This window comes from Leptonychotes weddellii, chromosome 5, assembly GCF_054177405.1.
Source record: "Leptonychotes weddellii isolate Sample4059 chromosome 5, ASM5417740v2, whole genome shotgun sequence".
In the NCBI taxonomy this organism is placed as follows: domain Eukaryota; kingdom Metazoa; phylum Chordata; class Mammalia; order Carnivora; family Phocidae; genus Leptonychotes; species Leptonychotes weddellii.
Window position 1 is genome coordinate 87,157,380 of NC_138373.1, and position 23,978 is coordinate 87,181,357.

Below are 23,978 nucleotides of genomic sequence, written 5' to 3' on the forward strand. Positions count from 1 at the left end.
ATTGATTTCACAAATACTTAAGTAGTGCTACTATGTACTAGACACAGCTCTAAGCCCTTTACCGGTATCAACTCTTTTGATGCTTATAATAATCCTGTGACCATAGGCGCTATTATGATCATCATTCCAAGCTTAAAGGCGAAGAAATACAGGTACACACGGGATTGATTAGTTTGCCCTAGGTCCGTAGCTAAGAAGGGAAGAATCAGGATTCCACTGCGGACAGTCTGGCTCCCCAGTTTATGCTCCTAACCATCAATCTGCTGTACACTTGTTAAATGTCTCAGGCAAACCTGTTCATATCTAAGCCAAAAGGTGATCTTTAAAAAATAGGCAAAATTCTCATTTCAGCAAATGGATTTCTGTGATTATGAGAGAATAATATTTTTTGCAAGCATTCGAGTTATTTGCAGACTGAGAATGAGGGATTATTTTCATTGCTTCAAGATATTGTCCCAATGAATGTTAAAGAAATCTGCTAAGGATGTATGTGTGTGTTGGAGGTAGGAGTGTTATTGCAAGACCGCCTCAGTTCCATCCATTGATAGCAATAAAATGTGCAGACAAAACTCCAATTGGGGGCATTCTACTAAGCAGATGACTCTCAGGTGGGAAATTATTCCTTTAATTTGGGCCTTCCCTGCTGGTAAAGGCACCAATGTACCCACATCCCCAAAGCAAATAGTTCCCAGTTCCATGCTGCCTGCACTGGAAACACGGCTCTGATGGGCACACTTTAACCTGGCTCTTAGTGTCAGGAGTTTGAAGTCGATCGTCAGGTCCAAAGATTTCAGAACCACCCAGAATATTTCAAATATTCTGCCCCAATGTTCCCACAAAAATAAATTCATACTCTTTAGCCTGAGCACTATAGTGTTTGCAGAAAATACGGCCACTGAAAATTTAGGGAGGGGATATATTCAACATAACACATTGAATCTTTCCTTTTTAAATTTTTAACGGTGCCTACTTGGATTTATCTGCTTCCCTTCCTCCAAGGGAGACTAAACGTGTTAAATAGAAGTTCTCCTTGTTGTGTCCCTGAGATAGAAGACATTGCAATAAACTGTTTTGCAGATTAAACAGGTGGGTTCCAACTGACAATTCTTCAAGTGATTTGAAGAGGAAGAAGAGTGTGTGTGTTTATGATGTCTTTGATGGGACGATCCAGAGAGGCTAGGCACTCCTTGGTTGTGTAGACATGCTAAGACAAGATGGTTTAGCCAGTGAGTTCCACCTTCCTCCTATGCCCTCAGTCAAGCTTCAGGCAAACTAGACACATGATTAGGGCACCAGCACACATGCACACACACAAGAAAGAAAAAAACCACCTTTTTAAGTATTCTATATTTAAGACTTGAAAGCACTTGAAATTGTCACTGTGTGGAGAATCACTCACTTGGAGGACTTTTGTACCCATGTTTTAGAATCTTAGATATGTGTTTTTATTTTAAATGACAGATCATTGGAAGTGGAGGGAGTGCATAATCTTTTTAGAGCTACTTTAATCTGAACCTGGACATGAGTAGGACTACCCTTACTTTGAGGAGTTCACCTTCACCAGAACTGCTCTACAAGAAACTTTTGACGGTGGTATGCAAATCTCACACAAAGAACTGGGTTCAGTACACTAGTTCCAACAGCTAGGGACTCTGTTCCTTATCTAGACCCTCAGCAGGTGGGACCATGAAGAGAAATGTTTCCAGTAGGTCAGTGCAATCCCAGGAACATTTCTTGTTCTATAAAATGCTTTATGTTGTGACTGTGTCAACAAGCACTCACAATTTTTGATCAACACATTTCAGGTGTAAGCTAAATGTCCTGTTCAGGGATTCCATGGTTCTTCAGCAGCAGAGTTTAGATCTTGAACCTGACTTTTCCATCACAAGGCTATCACGTAGGCCAACAGTGTTCAGAATCTCTTGGCAACTGAAGGGCCATTTAGGGTTTATTTTTATGCTTGGAACTACATGGTTATAGGTAGACTTGGGTTGGGACTTGTAGGTGATAAAGCTGACATCCAGTTGTCTACCTTCTGGAACCATAATTTTTTTTCCCAGCAACCTCTGACTGTGGATCCTGGCATTCCTGGACACAGGTTGGCAGTCACTATATTGAACACTGTCATTTTTATTAACCCAGTTGATCAATCACTGCGAACTCTGGCCAACACAGTGTTTACATTGCAGAAACGTGTTCTTTACTTCCCAGTCTTTCTGCAATCTTCAGATGAGCAGTTTCTGAAGTCAAAAAGCCTGCCTTTCAGGGCTGGTTCTCATGCTTGGGAGTCACTTAAACTGGTATCCACATCCACAAACAACCCACAATCAAGCTAACATTGTTGGCGCAATGTATGAAATGCACCCGACATCTGTATGGCAAATAAACATAGGATCAGGGCGTAAGGACTGCTCACTATCCAATCAACATGGAACCATTCCTCTGTCTTGAGGACTCCGTTTCTGAGGCAAGAAGAGCCCCTCCCTTGGGACCTTCCTGATGAGAGAAGAGAAAGCACAGCTTCGATGAATTAGCTAGTCATCCAATGTTCTTTGTAACTGGCAAGGTTCTCTTCTGCTTTCCCGCAGCTCTTGTATTTCCTGCTGAGTGCTGGGGGCTTGACGGTCTGCGTGCTGGCCGTGGCCTTTGCCGCCCACCACTATTCGCAGCTCACCCAGTTTTCCTGCGGGTTGGCTCTCGACGCCTGTCACTGCAAGCTGCCCTCTGAGGAGCCCCTCGGCCGGACCTTTGTGTACAGGGATGTGACCGACTGTACCAGCATCACGAGCACGTTCAAACTGTTCTTACTCACCCAGATGATTCTTAACTTGCTCTGCGGCCTCGTGTGCTTGCTGGCCTGCTTCGTGATGTGGAAACACAGGTACCAGGTTTTTTACGTCGGTGTCAGAATGTGCTCCCTCACGGCTTCCGAAGGCCGGCAGCAAAAGGTCTAGCGTTCTTGCTCGAAGGTGGGAGAGCAATCAGCCCACTGACTAGCTGAGGTCAAAAAAGAGAAAGGAGGAAGAGAGAGAGAAACTTTTGACAGTAATAACTAATAGTTACTGTTCTAAAGGAATATTTTTGTATTTTTCAGGAAATAAAAGCATCTCTTCAGGTTTCTATAGTATTTTAAAAAACCTTTTACAGGGAAAATCAGATCCAAATTGACTTTGAGACGTTAAAGGAACACGGAACAGGGAAAGAACGGCATGCGTCTATCCTTGCTGCCTGGAATTTCCTCCTCGTATAGATTTCCCCCGCTGTCTGAAAGTAGAGCATTCCCACCCATGCAAACTTTCATAAACCGAAATGGTGTAAAGCGAAGAAGTTGTTTTGTAGAAGTGAAAATTCTTCCGATTTCTTTCGGTTAGCGAAAACTGGTACTCACATGGCTATTTTGTAAAGCAAAGTGGCACAAAGCAAACTTTCGGAAAGTGGGGGAAACCTGTCTTCATTTTATTCATCATTTGTACAATCTTCTTTCCTGTGAGTTCAGTTTATAGCGTGAATTGGCATTTCAGGCCCACTTGCTAAATTGTGCCGTCTTTTCCAGAACTTTCCACCCACACCCCCGCCTTATCTCCACTGTCTTAGAGAAAGGCAGGGGGTGGGGAAGAGCTGAACAGCCAGGTTGAGTCTCTATTTTCCCTGGTAGAGATGTCTCCAAGGCATGAAACAGCTTGAAGGTGCCCAGTAGAAAAGGAAGAGACTTCGCAAAGGCTGAATAATTATAAACACCTGGGCTGGGGCCAAGGCCCTTTTCCCCTCAGCCCCCTTAGTTTGGCTCTGCAAGTGGATCCCTAACTAAATGCTTTGGATGATTGTCTGCTTCTCAATAATTGAAAGTTGGTGGTAGTTGTATTCTTAATGATGTAGAAGGCTCAAAAATAATTACATTATGCTTCTATTCTATCATCTAAAACAAATCATTAAAACTAATTTCTACCTAATTGTTAATTATAATTATGCTCCGAAGCCTACTTAATGAGCCCTGGCTGTTCTTACATAGCACCATCAGAGAAATTACTCTCACAAGAGAGGAGGCTTAAAGATTCTTTCTTCTGAAAGCCAAGCTTTACAAGGGAGAAGAGAAAATTTTTTTATTAATAGCTCAGGTTAAAAATATTCATTTAAACAAAAACAAGAGCATTTGTAATGGGCAACGTTTGTACAAATAGCACATTTGTGATATGTTGTGAAGTATCTCTCTTGGCAGCTAAGTACTTTTGAGGAAGATTGGGAATGCCAATGCGTTCCATTCATAAAAGTGTATCTGATATGTTATCCTATTATTGACTTCTATGCACAGTCCACCCAGAGACTTCAACTCCTGTTTTGAAGTCCTGACTTGAGCATCTGCCCGCTGACTTGGAAAGTAGTTTTTATTTTGTTTTGTTTTTAAGTTACCGTGACTTTGAAAAAAAGCACAAGTACCCTATGATGGGAGTCTTCTCTCTCTTATTATCAAGTTCTGAACAATATCCATGTCTTAAGGACGGAGCTCAGAATGCAAATTCATGCAGCATAAATGTTATCAAGATCTTTCTCTACTAGCATGCTCTATTGAAATCAGAGATTCAAGATAATAATGGAGATGAATTTGCCTCTCCACATTGCCTATTGATAGACTCCACTAGTCATGAATTTCAAACCTAAAAGAAAAGCATTTTCTTGTTTGCCTTAGAAGATAGTCGAACAATCCCATTGATTGCGACAGTGGTGTCAGTTTCTACACAATATAAATATCCAAGTAAAAAGAAAAACATTAAGTCGGTAAGTTGGAGGATTGTAAATAGCTTTTATGTTCCCCAGATAAAACACCTGATTAACAGATGTGAAAATCTTTTTTATGTATTGACTCGCTTTAAAAATGGCCTTCCTGCACATGAGCTCAGGCCAAGAATTCACATTGGAGGGCTTAGTGGATAAAACCCTGGGGGCAGAGGTTTGATCACACACAAAAACTATAGCGAGAGAACACCAAGCATCCTGATGACGACCTGAAAAATACTCTGTGCGCTGTTAAAAAAAAAACAAAACCCAATAACTGAGTCCATTCTGATTTGGACAGTTTCCTGCATAAAGAAGAAAATGGCTGCGAATCTGAAATATTGTAGCTGTTCTGTAAAGAAGAGTGAGAAACTCGTGATTGAATGCTAATTGCTATGAATCAGGCACCACTGGAAGCACACCCTGACTTCCTTCAACAACTTTTTATAGCAAACACTACAGGTTTTATATTAGAAAAATTAAAATTCTATACAACACCAAGGTGCTCGATGCTTTACAAATGATTCACAAGGTATTTCAAAGGGTAGAATAACTTTAGCTTATGTGCTTTCTTTTTCTAAACAGTGCCATCAGGCAGGACTGACATAACTTTGCTAATAATCAGTATATATATTTGTATATGTATACATACATATATATATATATACAAACATACATGCATATATATAAATTGGGGATTTTGCTATTGTGTAATTAAATCATTATTAAATCTCCGAAGGAAAAAAAATAATCATAAGTAAAAGAAGGAACAAACAAAACAGGAAAGAAACCAAGACAGGAGTCCTAGGCTGTGAACTCACTGAGTATTGATACATGTAAGAAATGTGTTGCATGAATAACAAACTGCTTTGCCCTGGATTTAAAGTATTTTGAGGTTGTGTTTTGCAAATATTGAAGTTACAATAATGGCAACAGAAAAGGAACAGATACACAGCTTTACACTTAGCAAAATGTTACATTTAAAAACTGACAAGGAGCCAAGATGGTGACTGTCTCTTCTAAACCATAAAACAGTAAGATTTGTGCAATCCTCCTCCTCTCCCACCTCCTTCAGGAGAATGAAATGAATCAAGACTTTGGAAAGGGGAAACTGCCGGGACTTGGCAGTCCTTGAAATAGGAGGAATACAGCAGCCTAAACGTACAGACGCTGTCACCGAGCCCACTAGATCGGTCTGTGCCTTCACGTGACCACCATCTGTGCCTCCCTCGTTCTGCCCAAATTTGTGGAGGCAGCTCCTTGGAGCCGAGCCTAAAAATATAGCTGCACCAGGCCCTAGAAACTGTAGTCAAGTAACAGGCCTGACTTTTGCCCCCCTCTTTGAATTAAACGTCTATATGATCTCTTTGGAGGGGTTCTGACAGGGAGGACCCATTATACGTGTGTTTTCTATTCACAGCCGGGACATCAGAATCTCTAAATGCTCTTGTTCTTCGCCTCCTTGCATGCACTGTATCTGGAATATGTTTATAGATTTTTAGTAAAGGGTGGGCAGAGGGTATCCAAGGAAGGTTCTGGAGGACAACGGTGGGGCGCTTATTGAATCAGGAACAGACTTCGAAGTTGCCCTGAAAAACCAATCCTAACCTGTCATGAAGCTCACCTTTCCGTTTTCCAGTGACTGCCTCTGAGCTATTGCTAGGTCACCATTAACTTCTGTCAGTCGTGCTGACTGTCGGTTTTTACTGAACTCTAAGACCTCGGTCGTATTTCTGGATGTACACGGGGTCTTCAGGACAGTGTTAAAAAGAGCTGCTGCCAAATAGATTGACTCCCAGTGGAAACATTTGTTTGGCTGCAGGCTCAGTGTTTCAGCCTGTGAAATGGATACCTTGATTCTTTTCCTCTGATTTTCTAGTACTTTATTATCTCAAATGATCATCTCCTTCAAAAATATTGGTCTGCATTTTGGTGTTGCGATTGCATTTTTCTGGTGTTGATGAAACAGTGAATAGAAAACAAAGTGCTTTCTACATGTTTGAGGTGGTTGTTTTTCAACGGGATGCACATATGCAGATTTTCTTTGTTAATAAAATTTTCATAATCTCTGAAAACACCTTGTTTGGATGTGTTTTGAAGTACATTACACATGAACTTGTATACATAAAATCTCTCAGATGAGTGTTGGCTTCAAAGTTCCGGTTTGGGGATAGATGAGAACTAATGTTCATTTTGACTCCTTTGTTCCAGTGACTGTCTCTGTTTTGGTACAGGGCACCCACTGTGGAAGTCAAGGTTATAAATGCTCCCCGGGCCAGAGAGAGCCGGAGCTGAAAAAAATCTTGTAGAAAGTACTTGGAATGCTGATTCTTAATTTATATCTATTAATGTCAGTAAAGCTTGGCCTAGAGAAAGGAATACATGTTTGAGTGCCACATGTTCAATCATATCCTACATTTAATTATACAGAAAAACAGACGGCCCAATTCCATTCCAAATCTGAATGCAAGGACTGCTTCTTATGAACTCTGAGGCAATTTAAATAGTTGATGATACCGTACAATGCAGTGGTCCTTTCTGTTTATTCGAGTTAGAAAAGCTTGTAGGATGGAAGAAGAATGGAATCATGACTTAGGATACACTCTCTGAGGTGGATTTCCTATCCTTAGTGTTAGGGCTGCAGGTCCTAGGGGTGGAAATCTGACAGCCACTTTGTGGCTGTGTGACTTTTGACAAACCATTTCATGTTTAGTTTCCTCATTTACAGAGTGGAGAAAAACATAACTGCCTCACAGTACCATGGGGAAAGTTAAATGAAATAGCACTTAGCAAAGTGACTGGTTCAGAGAGAGCTTAAGAAACATTTGGTTTCTTCCATCCTTAGCTGGGTTCTGCATAGCCTGTCCTGCCTCTCCTGTCCCCACATCCAACTAGAAACATAGCTCTGCTTTGCTATCCCCTTCTTTGACTCCCTTTTTATAAGCCAGGAACATTATCAAAGGGACTGCCAACAGAAATTCTGCTTTTAAAGTAAGATAGCGCCAACTCTTACGGATGATAGCGCACAGAATTATGTGCTGGCTGGATCCCTATTTGTTGGTTTACACAGCTGGGTGTTTCCCAAATGGGGCCATCTTTTCTCAGATCTTCTCTCAGGGAGAAGTAGAAGCTGAGGCATTTCTCCTGATTTTCATGTCACTTCGAATTTAGTTTGATAGAAGCGTGCTTAACCCCAACATTTTAAAATGAAACTTTATTGAGCTTTCGTACATTATCAGTCCCCTGTATTTTAGGTTGTGATGTACAACCCCTCATTTATTTAAAAACAAACCATCAACCACCTTTGGTATGCTTGACTCTGTGGGTCACTGATTCTCATTCAAGAATCATAAAAAGGTCTATTTTCGAGCATGGTCAGTAAATACCACCTAGAGCTTCATTCTCCAGGTTGGGTACGAGAACATTCATACGAATCTTTAAATCTGTGGCAAGTTATTAAAATCATACAGTCAGAAATCTACTTCCTCCCTTGATGGAGTCTATCTCTCTTTGTAATTCATAATAGTTATAAATTATTTTTTTTCATTTGACAGATTCATCTTTTATAAGTTAGTCTTTATGAAGTACAGGACCAATATTGGCTATTTTACTTTTAAAATGCAGATTGTAGGCAAAAAAAAAAAAAAAATGAAACTGTATGGGGATGCCAGCTTGGACACAACACCTCGTTCTTTCATTTCTTTCCAGCACATAGTTATATGTGTTTCCTGATCCCTTCCAAAGCATGGGTTCTTAGAGGAAGTCTTTTTTTTGTTGTTGTTTGTTTGGGAAGGTCATCAGAAAGATCCTTTAATCAAAGGGTTGTGGGACATATACTCATCTGTTATTCTTGGGGAAAAAGCGGATAGTAAGGCCATAATCCAAATACACAGATTTCAGCTGAGACATGAAGTCTTACTGTTTAACAAGGCTCTCTGGCTGGCGCAGGGGGGATGCGGAGGCCTGGAGATTCATCTGTGGCACCTGTGATGGTTCTGCCCCTTCCACGCGGAAGCCGGCTGGAGAAGGAGGCAGAGGCTTCCGAGAGGGGGTCTGGCCCTACCTACTGCTGCCAGGAATCGTGGAGGTGGCTCGGTTAACGCCCGATGAGGGAGCTGAACAGTGAGATGTCCGTGGGCGGTTCCGGGGTCTCTGAACCTGGAGATTTAGGACTACACCTCTCTCTGGGTGTGGTGCTCTGCTGATTCTGACTTTCCGTCCAGCCCCCTTTTCTCAACAGGGCACACTGTGTTGTCTTCGCCTGACCAGGTATGACTACGGGAAGCACGAGGATGACTCTCAAGGCCCACAGGGGCCGTGGCACTTCTGAGCAGAGAAGATGCCTGTCATCTCATGCAAGCCACTCCCAACGGGTCTCCCTACATCTTCCTAGGCACGTGTTTTAGGGACTATTGGTGACCCAGGGAAGGCCTGAACATGGTGTGCTGGCCGCAGTGAATTATCAGAGACAGAAGAAATAGAGTCTGAAAATTATGTGATTAAAGTTGTCACTAGCCTTGGGGCGCCTGGGTGGCTCAGTCATTACGCGTCTGCCTCCGGCTCAGGTCATGATCCCGGGGTCCCGTGATTGAGACCCACATCGGGCTCCCTGCTCAGTGGAGAGTCTGTTTCTCCCTCTCCCACTCCCCCTGCTTGTGTTCCCTCTCTCTCTGTGTCTCTCTCTGTCAAATAAATAAATAAATAATCTTAAAAAAAAAAAAAAGTTGTCACTAGCCTCAATGGATTTTTTTAAGATTTATTTATTTATTTATTTTAGAGAGAGACAAAGAGTGGGGGGGGGAGGGGCAAAGGCAGAGGGAGAGAATCTCAAGCAGACTTCCTGCTGAGCATGGAGCCTGACACAGGCTTAATCCCTCAACCCTGAGATCATGACTTGAGCCAAAATCAAGTCAGATGCTTAACCGACTGAACCACCCAGGCACCCATCAGTGGATTATTTTTAATTACTCTTTCACTCAGGATAGAATTCATGTATTCTTACAAAATAAACAATGACCCCTCAGGTACCTTTTTGGACCGGAGTCGATTTTTAAGTTTTTATTTATTTTTTTTTCTAGATTACAATTAAAAAGAGAGAGAGAGCTTACTGTATTTTCATATATGGAAGCTTAGGCCCAGGGACACCGAACATGACTATTTAACCAATGGCTGGGAATATGCACTCAGGCAAATGCAGGAGGAATGACATCATCAACATATTTGGGGTCCAGATGAGGTAATCACAAGTGAAAACCTAGATTCCATTTGGCCTAGCTTGAGTTAGAGGAATAGCAACCATCCTGGTGTGACCCTCACACCCACCTACCAAGAGATTTTAAAATTGCTTTGGACAGTTCTGGATAAAGTGACCAAGAACACCACCTCCATTTCTGGGATTTATGTCTCTCCTCTCCTGGGCTCTTTCTACCCTTCCAAAGAGACTGCTGCCCCTCGCCCACCTCCTCCCACAGCAAAATCCACCCCTCTCCCATCCCCTGTCCCACTTCTATGACAATCAACCCAAGTATTGTTAACTCAAATGCTCAGGGTTAAAACCTTAAATAGGGAGATCCCCATAAATATTCTTTTCCTTGTAGTAGGATTTTGCTGAAGATCAGAAAGCTTTTCAGGTCCAGAAAAATGAGGCATGATGGGGGAGGGGGGACCCGCCCAGTAGTCCTTCAAACTCAGTCATGTAGGTAGCTACCTACTCTGTCTGACCAGAAGAGTCATGGTCACAGAGCTGGTGAGACTCGGAGAACATTTCCCAGTAGCCCCAACTCCGGCTGTGGCTTGGGAACGAACCTGTGTGGGTCTGCAGCTGAACCAGCTGCTGGTTACAGCTGAGCAAATCTCGGCTCAAACTGGCTAAAGGGAAGCATCCAGAAGTCTAAGGGAAGGGGTTTTTCCTCCCACGATTTCAGAGGGCATTTTACTGTGGAAGGCAGAATGAGTAAATAAGTTAAAAAAAAAAGTACGGGGGGGATGGTGGTGGGAAGAATTCATGCAGAACCTCTCTGCCCCTAGTGCCCGGCTCCCTGAGCATTACTTGTGACAACTCACCAAGGTTGACTAACTTTGCTCAGACCCCCGGGCTTCTCTATTCATCCCACACAGAACACCCTCAGAGACTGGCTTGGCTTCACACTGCTGCCCAGAAGAGGACGTGTCAGGCAATAAGCAAGAAAAATGCTCATTTCTTGTTGAAAAAGTCCCAAATTGTAACTTAACAGGGTGATCTTTTTTTTTTTTTTTTTAATTTCCAAAATGTGCTTTTCCCCCAGAGTCCTTGAGCACAGACCTGCGGTTTTCTCTCTCCTGGGTTTTATAGTCTATCCGCCTCAAGCCAAGAGACTTGGCTCTGCTCCCTTTGAGTCAGAGTCTCGGCTGGTAGCTGAACCCAGGAAGGCCTGGCCCCACATCTCTCCCTGGAACCACCAGACCACACAGCCTCCTGTGCTGAAGCCTTTGGCTGGGTATCCTGCCTCCTCTTTGTTTGGAAAGAGATGTCTTACGTAACTGCACAACCTACTAAATGCTCCATTGTCTTCCACTTGGGAGAGCTCAAAATAACCCATTAGTGACTTATGACTTATCACAAAGATAGACTCTCTTACCCACATAGCCACAGCCCCCATGGAGCTGGCCTCACCTATCTTACTCAGATCAATAATCAACAACAAGACTTAATGACTGTTGTCTTTGGGGGAATCATAAGTTCAGGACAAGGTGCAGGAAATACAAAGCCTGGTTTATCTACAGGTCATGGTACTTTGCTCGAGCAGCCCATGAGAGAGTCATTTGTAATTCAAGATTGAGACAGGCATACACAATGCTGATTGGATGATTCTTTCACTAATCTGATTTTGATAAACAGCTGATGAAAATGGAAGGTGTCTGGTCATCAGAGGAGAGATACCCAGGCAGGAAAATTAGCTTCTCTTCCCTCCCAGGGCAGGGATTTATTTCGAAGCTCCTGTTGAGAGTCCCCAGTGCCAAGAACGGTGATCACTGCCCTGGACTGCAAGGGCCTTCGAAGCAGAATGACAGAAACCCATTGGGTAAGGTCTTCTCTTCCATCTTATTTTCTATGAATCTCTGATTAGCCCAGTTGGGAATTCTAGTAATTACTTTAAGCTGGCACCTCTAGAAAAAAAAATATACTTCTTAGGATTCAATTAAAAATGAAAAGAAGCTCTGTCTGCCTGGTGTTGCCAAGGAGTTTTCACTGTCTAAGGCAGGGGTGTAGACCAGGATGAACAAAACACTCTGCGTTAGGTGACATTTCCATCTGGTTCTGCTGCCAGAACAGCCCTGGGGAGAGGAGCTGGAGAGAGATGGGGGCCAGCCTCCTCCAGCCCGCTCTCTTCCCAGTGGATCTCATAGTCTTTCAAGGATCCCTGAAGACTCTTACTTCTTTCTTTCTGCGGCAGACGTTTTCTCATCTGGGACCAACGACGTGATTAGTTTCAGGTGGAGGCACATTTCTTTCCCTGCTCCGTGACATGGGGACCTTCGACAAAGCTCTCAGAAAGGCTCCCTGAGCTTGGTGAAGTGCAGCCATCTCCAACTGCCTTGGGAAGCATACCTAAGAAGCATGGAGGGACAAGCTGAGGGGCTGTCTCCCCTGGCCACCGCTGCCCCTGCCACTTCCCTCAACACCGCGGTATCACGGACCGATCCACCAAGTCCCACGCATGGATCCCTGGACGGCAGCAGCCACCCCGAGCATGTGCGAAATGTTGCCGCACTGAGTTCCGTGGCACGTGTGGCTCGCGTCTCGTCCTGTTCCGCTCAGTGAGTTGGAAAAAGCTGAGAGTACGAGGGCGCTTCCCTTCTGGCTTTCCAACAGCGATTTCCACAAGGATCCCTGAAGCTCAAGCTTCTTGCAGAAGCTACTTGCCTACACGACAGGGCAGAATTGTAAGGCACGTAATTTGGAAATGGTACCAGCTTTGAAATAATAAGAGTAAGAATAAATCTTCTTCGGTGGTTTCCCATTTCCAGGAGACAAGGTGGAGTTCAAGTCGACCTCAAGTGAAAAAATTGGGTAGTTGCCATTTTATTGGAATACAATCTGCATTCAAAAATGGGTGAGAACTCTTTATACTACAAGAGCAGCTCAGAAGGCAGTTGAGTGTGTAAGAGAGCTCATGGAAGTGTCATTACAAATCCGTTTTCCTTTTAAATGCTAACGTGCTGGGGCGCCCAGGGGCTCAGTTTGTTAAGGGGGTCTGACTCTTGATTTCGGTGCGGGTCATGATCTCAGGGTGGTAAGATCAAGAATGTGTTGGGCTCCGTGCTGGGTGTGGAGCCTGCTTAAGATTCTCTCTCTCCCTCTCTTAAAAAAAAAAAAAAAAAGGTAATAAATAGTAATAATAATAATAAATTTTTAAAAATGTTAACTTGCTATGTAGGAAGGATTTAGAATAGACATTGGGAAAAATTCCTAACCACGAATGTGTAAAGTATGGAAGAGATCCCTATCTCTATAGAATATTAAATAATCTTATCTAAGGGTTATTAATAAAATAGTACACAACTCTTTTCCTAGAATGGTTTCTTTCAAAACCTACCTAAAATCTATAAGAAAAGCAATTCTTCCAACTAGAATTTGTGGGAATTTACCAAACCAACAGACTTCTAATTGTGTTGCTGTCCTTTCTTACATGTCCCTCAGCCTCTTCTATGTCTAAAAATACTTCTGGCTTAGGAATTTTGGAGACAGAATCAAAAATAGGGAAGTTAAGGGACCAACCCTAGAAAGTAGAATTGAAATATCAGCAAATTATCACTTCAAGTTTGCAATAAAAATACAAATTAAGGGGCGCCTGGTGGCTCAGTTGGTTAAGTGTCTGCCTTCGGCTCAGTCATGATCTCAGGGTCTTGGGATCAAGCCCCACATCGGGCTCCCTGCTCTGCGGGAAGCCTGCTTCTCCCTCTGCCCCTCCTCCCTGCTTGTGCTTGCAGTCTCCCTCTCTCTCTCTGTGTCAAATAAATAAAATCTTTAAAAAAATACAAATTAAATTTAAAAATTCTTTCATTATAGACTACATATTTTAAGCACATACATGAAAATAATATGCAAAACCATGATCTTCTTTAACTGGGCTTGGGAAATCTTGGAATGATATTTTAAGGACCCTTTGAATTCAGTGTCGATGTATGTTTGAGAGTCCATGTATTATGGCCATTAAGAGTGTGGTTTTGGAACCACACTTGAATCTTGGGCATACTTGGCCTTGAGCAAACCACCAACTCTCTCTGTACCTCCCTGCCTCAGTTTCTTTGTCTGAAGGATAATCATAGTGTATGTGTAAAGAGTGAATGAATGAATGGATGATTATCTATAATAGATTTAGAAACAGTGCCTATGATTAATGCTATGTAAGTGTTTACTGTTGACCATAAACTGTCAACAAATTGAAATTCAGGAGCACATTAGGAAACCAGGAAAACTGGTAGCCTCTAAAATTTCTAGAGCAAAACACTTTGAAGAAACACACAAATTAATAGTCTCTATATTCTGGAGCCTAAGTACAGAACAGTAATCCCTCTGCCTCTTATAAGCATGGGAAGTACAATATAGATAATTCTCTTATATTTGTTCCCCAGCCATGATCTCTACTCAGTGGGCAAACTGGAGCAGGGCTTCAAAGTTCTGGTATCTGGGAGCCCCGGGGCTCACTGACCTGGAGGAGTGACATGTGGGGGCCAGAGTAAGATTTTTAGGGCCCAGAGCCATCCTGTGGGCATATTACCTACTCCCATAGATACAGGGGACTACAGGTTATAATAAATACCTCATGTAGCCCTTAAGGGAGTAAAAAAGTAACAAAGGGCTTTGAGTAGTGGGCCAGGCACACTGGGAAGGGCAAACCCACCCTTCCTGCTTTGGAGACACTGGCAGGTTTATGAATTAAGTGTTTGCACAGATAAATATGACTTCAAAACTACCTGGCAGAGTCCTTTTTTCGTACCATCCCCCAGCTGAACCCTGCCCAGCACCAGGAACTCAGGCTCCGTGTAGGGGTAGGATTTTGGTAAGACTCTGGTAGGGACCTCTGTGTGAAAACAGAATGGTTCAGAGCAAATTGGGGTCCTTGAATTTTATGGATCCATGTCCAAATAGCCAAGGTCCATTCTGGAATCCAAGAGAGAAAACCTGCAGAAGACTTGTCCAAAGCTGTTCCCAGCAGGCTGCATTGCCTGCGCCAGAGACCCCTGGGGCTGGCTCAACATGCAAGCCTCCTCTGTCTAGACCTAAATGCAGAGTTCTATAAATTGACATCTTGGGTACTCTGAAGAGCTAAGATAGACGAGATGTGGATTCACAGCATGCCTGTGAATTAAAAATAGAAATTAAATACAGACATGAGCAAACTATCCTGTTGGAGGAGAGGTGACTTTCTTGCCTTAAGGAGAAATGTAATAGGATCTCATCTGACCACAAGCAGACACTCCAAGCCACACCCATTGCTTTGACAGTAGTAGAACTCTGACGTCAAAAAAGAGACGTGGCCCACACCGCACTTGACCCCAAACCACCTCCCTATCTTCCCCAAGTTTATTCTCTTCCTCTGCTTTTCTTTCATGCTGAGGAAGAAACACCACCACCAGCAGGAGGGGACCAAAGAGACATTAGCATAAGAGCCCTTGGACATCTGCCTGCAGCTTTTTGTATTCTTTCCTCCTATGACACAAAAGCAGTTCTGGATGAAAAAGAGTTGGAAGGTCAGAGTGACTCCAAGACAAGCCCCAGGGTTGTATGGAAGTCTAGAATTTACTGAAGGTTCCTGTACTCTTTTGTAAGAGCAATTAGGCTTCAGGTGGGTTTTTAAATGAAATTATCAGCTTTTTAAATGTGTTTTTAGAGATAATATTTCTCTTCCATCCCTGGATTATACTCCCATCCACACTCAACGTCTGTGCATTTCTCTCCCAGTGCAGTCATGACCCTTGACATAAAGCAAAAGGGAGAAATGTTTTTCTGCCCATAAGTTTTAAATTTTGAATCTGCTTATTTACAGTCAAGAGTTATTCATTATATTTGTTTTACTGTAATAAGGAAAATATAAAAAGGGAAAAAATGTTTTACAAATCTCTTAGTTGACTCCCAAATCTTTCCCTTAATATTTATTTCTTATTTTAAAATCTATATTAGAGGGGCGCCTGGGTGGCTCAGTCGTTAAGCGCCTGCCTTCAGCTCAGGTCATGATCCCAGGGTCCTGGGATCGAGCCCCGCATCGGGCTCCCTGCTCCGCGGGAAGCCTGCTTCTCCCTCTCCCACTCCCCCTGCTTGTGTTCCCTCTCTCGCTGTATCTCTCTCTGTCAAATAAATAAATAAAATCTTTTAAAAAAAAATCTATATTAGAGCTGGAAGGAATCCTTGTCCAATTCACTCATTTTATAGAAGAACAAACTGAAGCCCAAATGAGGGTAAGTGACTTGCTTAAGGTCATGCGACTCAATTTCTCTCTTTTTTTCCATTTTAATGTACACATTTGGCTCAAAACTTTTCTCCCCGATGTTTTTCTTTATTTTTTGCCATATGAATTAAAATATTTTACCGTTTGATTACGATCTGCAATTATACACTTATTTCGACAAGTGGAAAACCCCTGCTCAGTATTCTTATGGAGGCTAGGCAAGGCCAGGGACAGGGCAAAAACTCCACATTCATATTCCCAGTGTATTCTGGGACATTTCTCCTACGCTTTTTTTTTTTTAGAATAAAATAATAAAATAAAATAAAACTTACTCATCCTCTCTCAACCTCAGTGACCCTGAAGGAATGGAAATAGTGAAATGAAAAAGGTGATTCGTGGTGATCCGAGAGTTTGAAGAAGAGTAGCTATAAGTGTGAGTAGGAATACTGAGGGGACGGCCAAAGCAGCCTCTTTCTCTGAGAGCCTGCAAGGACCTTCCTGACCCCCAAGGGAGCTTCCTGTCTATCTTGGTTAAAAACAGACTCTAGAAACGGTCAGATTGCCTGGGGTCCCAGGCTAGGTTTTGCTGCCATTTACTAGCTCTAGAGTCTTGGACAAATTCCTTAACTACTCTATACCTAAGTTCCTTCCTTCATAAAATGAGAGTAATAAGAGCAACCTACCACAGGGTTGTTGTGACAATTACATGACTTCATATTTATAATGTGCTGGAAAGAGTGCTGGAACATTCTAAGGGCATAATCTATGCTTATCATTATCATTACCTATTATCAACCCTGTTTCCCAGCTGATCTGAAAATCTGGGCCAAAGATGGAAGAAGAGGGAACTGTTCTATTATGTTTGGCCAGGTACTTAGGAAAACAACACACTCATGGCTTGATGTGACAGTGGAAAATCCTTTTTCTTATACCTAATGTATAAATTTGCTAAACCATTAATGTATGCATTCAAAATAGAGAACAGTTTCCAGAATGTGCTTTCTTAGAGAGCTCTCCGGTAGACTTAAGACTTCTAGATTAGAGTCTGGTCTCTGGTTGATCTAATCAGCCTCTCTATAATTAGTATGCACTGAGTTTTCTCATTGTAGCTCCAGATCTGCAACAGCGAAGGACAGTGCCACCAAACCCCACATCTTTCCAGTGTTTTGTCAATCCTTTTGCCTTTCGTAGGGTTGCAGTGGACCACTTGGGAGGTATCACATAATGACATGCTGCAGGAAAACCTTCCGCTGCTTCCGATTTTTAAATCTATGTCTTGTGTACAACCACTAACAATAACACGCAACACCCCCGATGACTGGAGAATCCAGTAAGTTGTGCAAGCTCCTTGCAAAGCCATCAGCGCTTACCCGTCCCCACTGCATTGGAGGGGGGAATCAAATATGCAACTCACAGCTCAAAACACAGGACTTTGGAGTCAGTAGGTAAAACAGGAATGAGCACCAGCATCGGTCATGCCGCCAGAACAATTAGAAATATTCTTCACCTACTCAACTTGAGAAAAGGACCGGACTCCCACTTGCCTTCTACGCAGTGAGTAGCTAGTGTGGAGTGAGCCACGGAAGCCTGCCACGGCCTCGGAACGGGCTCCTCTGCTCCGTGCCGTGCCCTTGGCCACACAACAGAAGGCTGCAGGGCCTGGGGGAGGCCAGACTGAGGCGAGGGAAAGAATGGCATGAAATCCGATGCAGCTGCTGAACTTTCTTTTCATTAACTTTAAATTATATCAATTTTTAGACTTTTGGACACCTACTGGAAGGAGGAAAAAGAGGAAAAAGACAATCTGTCTGCTTTTAACCAAACTTGAATTGAGCAATAATAAAAGTTATTTAGCTGAGGGCAGAAAGCCAGGACCACCGCTGTCCCTGCTCCCCACCTTCCAGTCCTATTTAGCTAGAAGTTTCCATTTCAGCTCTCCTCCTCTGAGGCAAGGAAAACAGCTCCAGAAAGGAGGCTGTCCCTGCAGCTGTCTCCTCTGCCTGGCCTTACCAGAGTGACTCAGCAAAGCAACCCCTTTCCTGGCGGGAACAGGGCAGGGCATATATTACACGGCTGTAGATGTGTGTGCCATCTTTCCAGCTTGCTTATTCACCCTGTCCTGAACACTTCTGTCGGAAATGGCCGATAGCACCTGGGTCATTAAATTATTTATGTACCCCATTCTGCAAATGTCTTTCAGGGGAAGAGGTGACCAGAAAGACGTCTCTTGGCTGTCAGAGGCCAGCTGAGATTGGTGTGGGTGGATGGGAATGTGGTGGGTGGAGGAGCAGGTATTAACATTCACCACCAAATCCCCGAGTGTTCAAGATCCTAGCACTCCAAGCCCTTCCCTGGTCTTCTGCTCTAAGCTACCTTTTATTATACCTGAAGCCACACTTTGAATGCTCTGAGCTTCTCCAGAACACCTGTACCTCTTGGTCACAAAATAAAAAACAAAGCAAGAAGGGAAGGAGATGTAAGATTCAGCTCTCCAGTGCATGCTTGTGGAATACCTACTTTGTAATAGTCCTCATTCCAGGAACCAGATGTATAGAGATCAATAAAGCTTACATTCCTGTGGGAGAAACAGATAATGAAAACACAAGCAAATAAGTAGAACATTTTATTTTATTTTATTTTATTTTTTAAAAGATTTTATTTATTCATGAGAGACAGAGAGAGAGAGAGAGACAGAGGCAGAGGGAGAAGCAGGCTCCCCGCGGAGCAGGGAGCCCGATGAGGGACTAGATCCCAGGACACTAGGATCATGACCTGAGCCGAAGGCAGACGCTTAACCATCTGAGCCACCCAGGCGTCCCATAAGTGGAACATTTTAGATAGTGGTGAGTATTCTGGAGACCAGTCTTATGGGAGAGAGTGAAGGGGCAGGGTAATACTGGGATGATAAGAGAAGTCCTCTTTTGGGACACACCATGTGATCTGGGACCTCAGTAATAAGAAGGAGTGAGCCACGCAATGGGGAAAAAAAGCATTCCAGGCAGAAGCAACAGCAAAGATTAATGCCCTGGGATAAAGTTAGGCCATTAGGAGAACAAAGAGAAGAGCTTGATCACAATATTGGAGGAACAGGCTGCTACTAGCTAGGGAAGAGGAGGTAGGCTGGGGTCGGATCGCAGAGGGGCTTGTAGGCCACAGGAATGGTTTGGAAGCCACCAGAGTGTAAGTAAGCAGTGAAGTGACATGATGTTTAACTTGCTTCCCATTCCCCACTATGATAGATGCATAGATATGCACAAACGCAAGGAAGACACATGGTTAGGGTAGAAACTGAGTTAAGGTTATGAAAATATTTTATGTTTTTATAATTCAGTGTCACTTCAGATTTGATATTTAGAAGGATGAACAATTTCTCAGCAATGCAAAAGGAAGGGCTAGGTTGGAAAATCAGGCAAGTGTTTTCTCGAAGCCCTTTTATAAAATTAATGCCTGAAATGGGACAACATCATCCACACACAGGTCACGTTGGACTTTAATCTTTCAAAGTCAACCAACTCTTAAGATATTTTGAATTGACTAGGAAAGAGCATTATCTTAAGATATTTTGAATTGACACAGGAAAGAGAAAACAGTATCTTTCTCACTGAGTCCCCAGAACTTACACATCCATTAAGACAAGGCACAACTTGGTTTAAGAAACCAATAACCAGTAATTTACAAGTGGCGAGGTTTATCCATATTTACACAGAGTACCAAGTCTCCCTCTGAGATTCAGACGAGAACCTTCAGTTTTAGCCACTTGTTTAACCACAGTGGTCTCTCTTTGTTCCAGGACATTGGCACCACCCTGGAAGATCCAGTCAATGAAAGAGCTTGGACAAATAAATGTTTTGGGGAGTTGACCTATGAAACTCCTTCAAATATTCCTTTTCTGTGTGGCTTACTTTCTCCCTTTCTTCCTTTTGTTTCAAAAATTTTAAGAAAGGGCAAGATAAATATGAGAGAAAGGGGACGTGATTTTCATTATGAATTCTGTGATTATGTCTAACATGGCTAAAATGACATAATATTATTTTTGTAAAAGGATGGAGTTTTAAACACCTAGTGATTAGAGGCATTCTTCAGACTACAAGCGAACAGAGACTGCATACCCACAAAATATGTACAAAAGTCAAACAAATACCTTTTTTTAAACCAAGTTAATGTCTGAAGAAAATTGATGGACTTGAGCAGAGTAGCTATTAACAGAGAATAAATGAAAACATGTTACTTGTAGATATGTTTTTATTCAGTTCATCATATTTATCCCCTGTCAACTTAAAGACATAATGGAAGACAAAATATTTTAAAAGAGTAAAAAACCAGAGGTCAAATACTAAATAAGGTAGGGAGAGTATACATAAAATCGTAGGAGAAGCTACTATAATTAAGCGAACTACCTAGCTCTGAAAAATGTGGGTGCTTTCTGCCATCCTATATTTTACTTTCACTGTGATTCCAGAGCCCTAAATAAATTAGATCGGAACATTTTATTTTTACCTCAGAGATAGTTCCTTCTTTTGAATAAACATTGGAAAGTTAGCTCAATGATTATACATCTAAAGAATGAAAGTATGGGAGACTGAATATTGACCCCCAAAGATATCCGTGGACCCCATGAATGTTACTTTATATGGCAAGAAAGAAGGGGGGGCGGACTTTGCAGATGTGAATAAATTAAGAATTTTGAGACGGGGAGATTATCCTGGATTATCTGGGTGGACCCTAATGTAATCACATACATCCTCATAAGAAAGAGGCAGAGAGGCACTTGACACAGAAGACAAGAAAGCAATGTGACCACTGAGGCAGAGAACGGTATGGTGGGGCCACAAACCAGTGAATGCCAACAGCCAGGAGAGCTGGAAGAGGCAAGGAAGAGGTTCTTCCCTAGAGCCTCAGGAGGAATGCGGTCCTGCTGACACCTTGGTTTTCGTGTGGTGAAAGAGATTTCAGACTTCCAGACTCCCGAACTGTGAGAGATTAAATCTCTGTTGTTTTAAGCCACCCCGCTTCTGGTAATTTTTTACTGCAGCCATAGAAACTAACACAAAAAGCTAGTCTGAATTAATACTCACGGACATCTTAAAGGAAATAAAAATAACTGTGAGGAGGCAGAGGACCCCAGCCTAAAATCAGATCACAGACTGACTCCTTGATATCAGCCTGTTGAGACTCTGAGCAGAAAACCTGGCTAATCTATGCCAAGACTTCTGACCTACAAAAAGTATGAGGTAATAAATGGGTATTGTTTTCAGTTGCTAACTCTGTGGTAATAGAGTAGTGGAAAACTAATACACTAACCAAGCAAGATGAGTATATAATCACCCTTACGATTTCCTCAATACCACTTCTCTGTTTCCTGAATCCCAGTTTCCATCAACCATGCATTTACTTGCACATTTTCAAGGTTGATAATGTTTCTATTCTGTTCTATAACAATAATAGTGTTGTAGCATGAGAAGAGGATCTGTAGCAGATTGGCTACATTTGAACCTAGTTCTACTTAACATAGGCATATATTTTTAAAAAGATTTATTTATTTTAGAGAGACAGAAAAAGAGTGAGCATGAGAGAGAGCAATTGTGGGGAGCGTCAGAGGGAGAGAATCTCAAGCAGACTCCCCACTGAGCTCAGAGCCCAATGCAGGGCCCGATCCCAGGACCCCGAGATCATGACCTGAGCTGAAGCCAAGAGTAGGATGCTTAACCAACTGAGCCAGCCAGGCACCTCAACATAAGCATATTAAATTTGGGTAAGCAAAGTAATCTTTCTGTAGCTGTTTCCTTATCTGTATTATCAAGACAGATGTATAATGTACATCCTACATTATAGTATTATTGTGAAAAATAAGTCAGTGAATGCATGTCAAGTGCTTACAAGAGTGACTAGCATATCATCATCATCATCATCATCCTCAGTGTTCAGTAAGTATTGCTATTTTTATTACTACGTTTACATTTTTGTGATTTGAATATATTTGTTCTAAAAATTGAAAGCCAATAAATTACATTTACATAAAAAGGACTAAGTATTTTTCACAGCAGTGCCAAATTGTGTGTTAGGATGAAGTATGCTTATCTGCAGGTCCAGTATCATAACTTTTGGACTATTTGAAGGAGAATGTTCCTAGCATTAAGGTTAAATGGATACTGTTTTTTCTTATATATATATGTCATCAGTTTCTCAAAAATTTGTCATATTTTGTTCACTTTGTATTGGACAATAATTTTATTATTTATTTTGTCTTCTTGATAAAAAATTTTGTTCATAATACCTCAAAACGAGGTATTTTAATAAGTCAAAAAATTGCTAAAAATCTCTTTTCTCTTCAGGGGTATTTCTCAGCTCCAATCTGGACGACTTCTTAAAGCTGTGAAGTAGCAGTCAACCTGGGTTTTTATGGTAAATACTTGAACACTTTTTTTTCTATTTGTCAGTAAAAATAACCAAAAATAGTACGTGAAGTGCGTTTTCCTGGAAAATTCTGTCAGTATGATAATCACAAATTGGTAGTAGTCCCAGAAGGCAGAGGGCCAGCTTTGAAATCAGATACTCCTGAGACCTAATTCTACCTATACTACTTCCTCTTTGTGGGAGTTTAGACAAATGATGAACTTTTCAGATCCCCAGTGTCCTCATCTTTGGAATGATGGTAATAGTACATGGCTGATAATTCTGTACACGGCAGATTAAATGACATAATGAGTGTAAAGCTCCATGTGTGATACCCGTTACATGGTAAGCTCTTACTAAGTGGGAACTATAATCATTACTAGTCAAGAACTGCAGCTAATCACCACCTTAGCACTTAACTCATTTGAAGAAAATTATTTATTTTTAATTTTAAATTCTAGAATATAAAACATGTAATAAAAAGCACCTAAAATGTAAAGGTCCTGTTTAATCGTTAACAGAAAAGTGTTGCACAGATAACAAACACAGATTTTTTAAAAAATGCATTGCCAGCATCCAAAAGCCCTCACTCTCCTTTCCCCTTCTACTTCTCCTCCTTCAGAAACACTTCCTTCCTCTGTAAGGATAACTGGTATTTAATTGTAATTTCCAATTTTCTTAATTTATATGGTAAACACTTTCCCACTTTGTTCTTCTAGTTTTACCACCTAAAGAGAGATATCTCTAGCAAGACTGAGATAACTTATGAGTTGCCCAAGAAAGTTTGGTAGATTGATTTCATATTTATTGAGAGACACAGTGTGCAAAAACTGTACAGAAACTAATAAAGTAGTATACTCTTTACTCTCCAGCAGCTTGTAGTGATGAAAAATAAAGCCATGCTCCCAGTGATCAGCTTGCCTAATGACCTTTGTTCCACTTTCCTATTGAGTATAACAATATTTACTAGAAACAAAAGTAATACTAGCAGTTGCTCTTTTTAGAATTGTTTTCAAAGCCAACTCTGTACCCATTCCCATAACATGAAGAGAAGGGAAAATGAAAGGGGGCTTAATATTCATTGAGTTCCTGCTATATGCCTAACAATGTGCTAGAGATTCTCCATTGCACTTCTTCATTGTTACAACAATCTGATAGGTATTATCAACTCTATTTGACTTGTAAGGAAATTGAGGCAACAGCTCAGAGTCAGGGTAATATAATCTTAAAAATGGAAAATGGTGAGACTTCTATGTCACTTCATCGGGAAGATACAATACTTATAAATGTAAATGCACCTAACAATAGAGTCTCAAGTTGCATGAAATAAACTCTAATAAAATTGAAAAACTCAACAATTATGGTTTGAGATTTCAATACCTCATT

General features: G+C 41.8%; 1 protein-coding gene across 6 annotated transcripts in view; it reads left to right on the forward strand.

The window, feature by feature from the left end:
• The window catches only part of SSPN (sarcospan), a 117,183-nt gene extending 94,105 nt beyond the window's left edge, over window positions 1–23,078 (forward strand). For 3 of the 6 annotated variants that reach the window (XM_081819065.1, XM_081819064.1, XM_006750462.3), the window contains one exon: window positions 2,589–6,845. In XM_081819065.1, the coding sequence (XP_081675191.1) occupies window positions 2,589–2,954 (366 nt within the window). In that variant the 3' untranslated portion in view covers window positions 2,955–6,845. Of the gene's footprint in view, window positions 1–2,588; window positions 6,846–12,203; window positions 14,421–19,989; window positions 22,110–22,531 lie in introns of those variants that run through there. The other 3 variants (XM_081819061.1, XM_081819062.1, XM_081819063.1) reach the window with 3 other exon arrangements.
• Window positions 23,079–23,978: the final 900 nt, after the last annotated feature.